The 7135-nt window shown below is 69.1% G+C and overlaps 2 protein-coding genes across 2 annotated transcripts; one reads left to right on the top strand and one right to left on the bottom strand.

Annotated features, from left to right (window-relative positions):
* The first annotated feature begins 217 nt into the window (after positions 1 to 217).
* SEMA3B (semaphorin 3B) lies at positions 218 to 5043 on the top strand. The gene is made up of 17 exons (XM_035312338.1): positions 218 to 387; positions 1131 to 1288; positions 1403 to 1465; positions 1547 to 1666; positions 1741 to 1834; positions 1922 to 2041; positions 2261 to 2406; positions 2492 to 2606; positions 2706 to 2775; positions 2847 to 2991; positions 3088 to 3307; positions 3391 to 3482; positions 3593 to 3634; positions 3732 to 3889; positions 3977 to 4032; positions 4103 to 4242; positions 4317 to 5043. The coding sequence occupies exons 1-17, from the start codon at positions 273 to 275 to the stop codon at positions 4704 to 4706; spliced, it is 2244 nt and encodes a 747-aa protein (XP_035168229.1). The 5' UTR covers positions 218 to 272; the 3' UTR covers positions 4707 to 5043.
* Positions 5044 to 5366: 323 nt separating this feature from the next.
* LOC118157842 (2'-5'-oligoadenylate synthase-like protein 2) lies at positions 5367 to 7131 on the bottom strand (the record flags this gene model as incomplete). Its single annotated transcript, XM_035312337.1, has 5 exons — positions 5367 to 5952; positions 6028 to 6163; positions 6265 to 6506; positions 6601 to 6776; positions 6852 to 7131. Coding segments are annotated over 5 exons (1350 nt in total), but the record flags the coding sequence as incomplete, so codon positions are not given.
* Between the last annotated feature and the right edge of the window lie 4 nt (positions 7132 to 7135).

Below are 7135 nucleotides of genomic sequence, written 5' to 3'. Positions count from 1 at the left end.
CAGCTGCCTACCCCAGCTGGCACCCGGCATGGGGGTCCCCTCAGGCAGCCCCCCGCGCTGTGCCAGGCTCACGTACGGCGATGCCCAGGGCACCCTCACCCTCTCCGTGTCCCCGCGCTGGCCAAACCAGAGGGGTCCGGCCTGGGGCACCTTTGCCAGCCATGCACGGTGGGGGGGGGAAACCCCCGGGGGCCAATGGGGAGGGGGCTGTAACCCGAGCTGAAGTCCCCTCCTCTGCCTCCAGCCGAGGGGCTGCGAGCCAGGCACCAGCCATGAGCAGCCCGCTGCTGCTGCTGCTGCTGCTCCTGCTGCTCCTGCTGCGTGGCCCCGCCGCCGGGCGCCCCCCGCCCGCCACCGCTACCCCCCGCCTCAGGCTGGCCTTCCCGGGTGAGTGCGGGCAACCGGCGGGGTGGGACGGAGAGGGGACGCACCGCAGCCACCGAGCAGGGACGGTGCAGGTGCAACGGGGGAGCGTGGGGACTCTGGGCCCACCGGGGGACCCCTGTGTTGCAGCCCCCCCTGGCTCCCAGCACCAGGGTGCCGGGTCGGGGCGTCACCTCGGTGCCCCCAGCCGTGGGGACGGGGTCCCAGCGAGCAGCCCTCACAAAGAGCCGTTTGTTCCTGCCGCGAGGGATTAGCTCCGCGGGGCAGAGAAAAGGCCCTTTCTCCCCGCCGCCCGCTGTGTGAGATGGATGGTGGGCCGCTGCGGGGGCGGCGGAGCCGGGAGAGCCGGTGGGACGGGTCTGGGGGATGGGACCGGGCGGCGGGGGGCCGCGGCCCCTGCCCAGGCACCTCGGGGACACGGCCGCACCGTGGGGCTGGGCTCTCGGCCCTGCCCTGGGCTTGCCTGCACCTGGGATGGGTGTTGGGGCGCCTGGGGGGTTGGGGTACCCCACTGCCTCCAGGCACGTCGGCCGCGGCAGCTCACGGGACGCAGCACTGAGCTCTGCTGCAGCCCCCGTGCTCCGGCAGAGGGGCTGATGTGGGGGCAGCTGTGGGTCCCCCGGGACCCCCACGTCCTCTGTGGGATGGGATGGGATGGGATGGGAGCAGGCCTGGGGGACCCCTGGGTCCCCTCCAGCGCAGGGGCTGCAGTGAGCAGGGCTGAGCGGGGTGTCCTGGCCCCGCAGAGCTGCGGGCCCGCCACGGGCTGCGCCTCTTCCAGCTGGAGCGCTCGTGCTGCTACGAGGCCCTGCTGCTGGACGAGGAGCGCGGCCGCCTCTTCGTGGGCGCCAAGAACCACCTGGTGTCGCTGAGCCTGGACAACATCGCCCAGCGGGACAGGAAGGTATCGGGGCCGGGAGGGTGGTGCAGGGCGGAGGCGGCCTCCCGTGATGTGCCACGGGTTTGGTGGCCCTCATCCGGGTGCTGGGATCTGCTACCATTCCCCTCGCACCTGCAGATCTACTGGCCTGCACCGGTGGAGTGGAGGGAAGAGTGCAACTGGGCTGGCAAGGACATCACTGTGAGTGCAGGATGGGGCGGGCAGGGTGCTGGTTGAGGTGCCGGTGGAGCGGGGGCCTCAGCGCCACCCCCATCCCCCCAGGCCGAGTGCATGAACTTCGTGAAGATCCTGCACGCCTACAATCGGACCCACCTGTATGCCTGCGGCACCGGCGCCTTCCACCCCACCTGTGCCTTCGTGGAGGTCGGCCAGCACACGGAGGTGAGCTGCAGCGCAGCGTGGCACAGCATGGCACGGCGTGGCCCCAGCTGCCAGTGCTGACCCCATTCCCCCAGGACCATGTCTTCAAGCTGGACCCACGGCACGCTGAGGACGGCAAGGGAAAGAGCCCCTATGACCCCCGGCACACGGCCGCCTCTGTCCTCGTGGGTAGGAGGGGAGCGAGGGAGGAGCTGGGGCTGTCGCAGCGGTCAGCGGGAGCGGGCTCCCTGTGACACTTCCCTTGGTGCCTGCCAGGTGAGGAGCTCTACTCCGGGGTGGCCACCGATTTGATGGGGCGCGACTTTACCATCTTCCGCAGCCTGGGTCCGCGCCCGTCCATCCGTACCGAGCAGCACGACTCCCGCTGGCTCAACGGTCAGTGCAGGGCACAGGGAGCGGGAGGGCTTGGGCGCCCCGCTGCCCATTGCTGCTGGATGCAGCCGTTGGGGTGGCAAGCTCACCGGGCTCCACTGCACCCGTCCTCTCTCCTCCTGCGGGGCCCGACGGGGTGGGAGCGCTGCCCACAGCGCTCCGGGGATCCCTGAGCCTACCGGGTGCCTGCAGGCTCTGGATGTGGCACCTCTCTGCCCCCAGAGCCCAAGTTCGTGGACGTTTTTTGGGTGCCTGAGAGCGAGAACCCTGACGACGACAAAATCTACTTCTTCTTCCGCGAGACGGCGGTGGAGCGGCAGCAGGGGCTGGGCAAGACCAGCTTCACCCGCATCGGCCAGATCTGCAGGGTGGGTGCGGGCAGCCGCGGCAGGGACGGTGGTGCCCGGGGTGCGGGCGCCGCCGCTCACCCACCGGCTGCCCCTCGCCCGGCAGAACGACGTGGGCGGGCAGAGGAGCCTGGTGAACAAGTGGACGACGTTCCTGAAGGCCCGGCTGGTCTGTGCCGTGCCGGGCGCCGACGGTGCTGACACGTACTTCGACGAGCTCCGTGAGTGCTCACCAGGGTGGCCGGCAGATAGGCCCCGTTGTGCCCTGCAGGGCCAGGGTGGCCACGCTGACGCTGTCCCTTCCTCCTGCCTGCCCACAGGTGACGTCTTCCTGCTGCAGACAAGGGACAAGCGCAACCCCTTGGTCTATGCGGTCTTCTCCACCTCCAGGTAAAGCTGACCTCCCTCCCCGTGCGTCCCAGGCGCGCTCACCCCTCACGTCGCCCTGTCTGTCTCGCCAGCTCCGTCTTCCAGGGCTCGGCCGTCTGTGTCTACACCATGGCTGACATCCGCCGGGCTTTCCTGGGGCCCTTTGCGCACAAGGAGGGCCCCAACTACCAGTGGGTGCCGTACCAGGCCCGTGTGCCGTACCCCCGCCCAGGCATGGTACGTGGCAGGGCGGGTGGCACCCAGTCTGCCCCCGGGGAGGGGAGGCTGGACGTGGGGAGTGGGACCCCGCTCACCCAGCGCTGCCTCCTGCAGTGCCCCAGCAAAACCTTCGGCACCTTCAGCTCCACCAAGGACTTCCCAGATGAGGTGATCCAGTTCGCCCGGCACCACCCGCTCATGTACAACCCGGTGCTGCCCCACGGCCAGCGGCCCCTCTTCCTGCAAGCCGGCGTGCCCTACACCTTCACCCGCATCGCCGTCGACCGCGTCTCTGCCGCTGATGGCCACTACGACGTCCTCTTCATCGGCACAGGCACGTGCTGCCCTGGGCCAAGGGGTGAGAGCTGCGGCTGCGGGGCCACGCCTGGGACCTCCGCCTCACCACCCTCCCCACAGATGTCGGCACCGTGCTGAAGGTGGTCTCCGTGCCCCAGGAGAGGTGGCATGGCATGGAGGAGCTGCTGCTGGAGGAGCTGCAGGTCTTCCAGGTGAGGGGCAGCCGCCTGCCCTCCCCCGTCGCTGAGGGTGGCTGCTGGGCGCTCTGCACCCCCAGTGAGCCCCCAGCTCTCCACAACACCCACCCTTGCTCTCCTGGCAGGATGCGTCCCCCATCATCAGCCTGCAGCTCTCCTCCAAGCGGGTAAGGGGAGCAGGCAAGGGGGCTGAGACGCTGCCAGCCCCGTGGGGAGGGTCCCTGTGTCCCCCAGAGCGGGTGCTGAGCCCCCCTCTCCCTGCAGCAACAGCTCTATGCCGGCTCCACCACGGCAGTAGCCCAGCTGCCTCTGCACCGCTGCAGTGCCTATGGCAAAGCCTGCGCCGAGTGCTGCCTGGCCAGGGACCCGTACTGTGCCTGGGACGGCACCGCCTGCACCCGCTACGTGCCCAGCACCAAAAGGTAGGCGCCGCCAGGGCCCCCTGCCCAAAACCAGGGCAAGGCACGGGCCGTGCCGCCACAGCTCCCCATCTCCCTCCGTTCCTGCAGGCGTTCCCGCCGGCAGGACGTCCGCAACGGGGACCCCAACCTGCTCTGCTCTGAAGGTGAGGGGGGGACCGGTGGGGCACGGCGGCCCTGCCGGGCTGGGGGCTGACATGAGGCTTCGTCCCGCAGAGCCGCGGCGGGGCCGCGTGCCCCAGAGGCAGCTCTACGCAGTGGAGGGTAGCAGCACCTTCCTGGAGTGCGTGCCCAGGTCCCTGCAAGCTCGCGTGCTCTGGACCTACCAGCACAGCCCCGATGCTCCCCAGCGAGAGGTAGGTGCTGGGGCTTGGGGGGGGGGGGTCTCCCTCTGTCCCCCCCATGCCCTGACCTCCTGCCGGTGCCGCAGGTGCAGCCGGACGAGCGGGTGGTTTGGACGGAGCGGGGGCTGCTCCTGCGCAGCGTCCAGCGCTCCGACGCTGGCCTCTACCTGTGCCGTGCCACCGAGCACGGCTTCACCCAGCCCCTGCTGCGCCTGGCGCTGGAGGTGATCGCCGCCAGCCGGGCGGCAGGGCCGCTGTCCCCGGGCGCCCCCGCGCCCTCCCGCACGCTCTGGTACCGGGACTTCCTCCAGCTGCTGGAGCGGCCGGAGGCGGCCTGCGAGGGGCCGAGGGGCGGCTCACGGTCCCCCCGCACCCAGGCCGGGCCCCCCGCGCGGCCCGGAGAGGAGCCGCGGGCCGCCCGCCGCCGCCGCACCCGGGGAGGGCCGCGGGGCCCCCGCAGCGCTTCCCCATGGTGACACCGGGCCCGGGCACCGGGCGCTGCCTAGGAGCGGGGACCGGGCCTGGCTCTGCCGCTGCCGCGTGGCGAGAGGGGCCCGGAGTGGCCGTGGGGGGGCTCCCAGCTGGGTGCGGGCCCCGCTCTATTTATTAACAGCTGGGAGCAGTGGGCACGCACCTGGCCGAGGCGGCCCCCGGTATGGCAAGGGGGCCCTGGGGGCGAGGGAGCAGCCGCGCTGCGGGGTCGGAGGGGGGAGCCCGGGCGATGCAGGCAGGGGGCAGGTGGGAGCCACCCTGGTCTTGTACTAATTGAGCTCAATAAAGCAGAGGAGTCAGCACAGGGGCCCCATGAGTGTGCCCCCCGTGTGTGTGTCGTGTCCTCATCCCCCCCTGCGCTCCTGGGGTCCAGCAGCCCCAGGCACCTATGGCACCAGGGCTCTTCCCCCTACCTGCCCCCACCCTGTTTTCACTTCCACAAAATTAAAACCAAAGTGCAGCGTTTTTCACCAGCTTCAGGGATGCGAACTCGTGCCTAACACCTGTCCCCTCCCTTGCAGTAACATTGACCCCAGCCCTGACTCTGGGCACCACTGTCACCACCCCCCCCCCCAGCTCCTTGCCCCGTCCCCCCTCCCCAAAGCACCGGCAGCACAAGGGTCTTTCAAAGGTTTTATTTCCAGGGAGAAATAAGATGGGATGGGATGGGGGGGGGGGGAGGATACAGCAAAGCGGGCTGGTGCCTGGGGGTGCTCAGGAGGGCTGGCAGCCGGTGTGTTGGGGCCCCACTCCCCCCCGCAGCTGCAGAAGCAGGAAGATGGTGCTCTTGGGCTGGACGTTGTAGTGCTCCAGCCTATGGTGGTCCTCCAGGTTCCTGGAGTCGTAGGTCAGGCGCTGCTGCTTCACAGGGATACCCTGGCGGGTGTTGATCTCCGTCTTCAGATGCAAGACGGTGTCAGTGGGCTTCACAGTGTACGTCATCGTCTGGTTCTTGATGTCCTTCACAAAGATCTCCATCTGCTGGGGCTGGGTGTGCAGCAGCAGCAGCGTGGTGTCGTAGTAGATGCCGTAGGAGGCCAGGCTGTTGTTGTCCTGCAGGATCAGGGAGGCCCCGGCCGGCTGCTGGGACAGGCGCTGCTGGTAGCGGGAGATGCCCCATTTCCGCTCGATCTCTTCCTTCAGCTGCCAGATGGTGGTGCTGGGGCTGACGGTGATGTGCAGCCTGGCGCCCTGCAGCTCCTTCACCTCCAACGTCACGGGCTTGGCCGGCTGCAGGAGAGACCGTGGGTGAGCAGCAGCAGCAGGGTTGGGGGCCACGGGGCCGGTGGGTGCGGGCAGCCCTACCTGCACGTTCCAGGGGCGGGTGTTGATGAGGCTGGGCAGGGAAGAGCAACTCCAGGCAGCTTCCTTGGCCACCAGGTCCCATTGCTTGCCCTGGCCCAGGATGCCGGTGGGATCGGCGGGATCCAGGATGACGGGGCTGTGAATGCAGGCGGGGCATCGCTGTCAGGCTCGTGTGGGGAGCCCGGCACAGAACTGGGGCTGGGAGCAGCGTGACGGGGCAGGGGCGTGGGTCCTTACCGGGGCATCTGCAGCAGCTGCTTCAGGCGGGTGCCAATCTGCCCGTGCTGCAGCGAGTAGTACTTCTCCCAGTAGACGCAGATGTCCTTGTACTGGCAGAGCAGCTTCAGCACGGTGCAGAAGCCCTCAGCCATGTTGAAGGCGTCTTCGCTGCCTGTGCCCTGCTCCCAGGCATAGATGGTCAGCAGCTCCAGGGCGTATTTGGGGGGCAGGTCTGCACCGGGGTACTGTGGCTTCAGCATCTGGGGAGAGACGGGGTGGGGAGCCAGCGGGTAGGGGGGTCACTGGCAGGGGGCGGGGGCTTTGTGGGCACAGTGGGGTTGGGCAGCCCCTCACCTTCTTGTACCAGTGCTTGACCAGGCGCACCAGGTCCTTCAGCTTGGCGGGGCAGCGCCTCACAAACTTCTTCTGCAGCTCAGTGAAGCAGGTGGAGAATTCCCCAGGGCTGCTGCACGCGTCCAGCAGTTGGACGTAGACCTGTGGGTCCGGCGGGCCATCCTGTGTCACCTGCCCTGTGGGGAGAAAGGGACCTTGGCCTCCCATCCCGCACCGTGCCCCCTGCCGCCCCATCCCATCCCAGTCCCTACCCAGGGCATCGTAGGTGGGCAGGATGTCGACTTCAATGGACTCGGTGTTGGAGAAGAGCGTGAGGCTGAGGGAGCGGCCCTTGTAGCGGGGCGGGCTGATGCTGACGGTGAACGACAGCCTCTGCCTGCACTCGTGGAGCCGCTTCTCGATGAATTTGAGGATGCTGGGGTGCTCCTGGCGCTGCTCCACGTAGCTGGAGAAGCGGCTGAGGAAGAGCACCACGTCGGCGTCCGAGTTGTTGCGCAGGGCCGTGCCTTTGCCCGCCGAGCCGCCCTGCGGGGGG

Source organism: Oxyura jamaicensis, assembly GCF_011077185.1.
Source record: "Oxyura jamaicensis isolate SHBP4307 breed ruddy duck chromosome 12 unlocalized genomic scaffold, BPBGC_Ojam_1.0 oxy12_random_OJ72737, whole genome shotgun sequence".
Lineage (NCBI taxonomy): Eukaryota > Metazoa > Chordata > Aves > Anseriformes > Anatidae > Oxyura > Oxyura jamaicensis.
The sequence above is the reverse complement of the archived record's forward strand: the minus strand, read 5'-3'. Positions and strand labels throughout refer to the sequence as shown.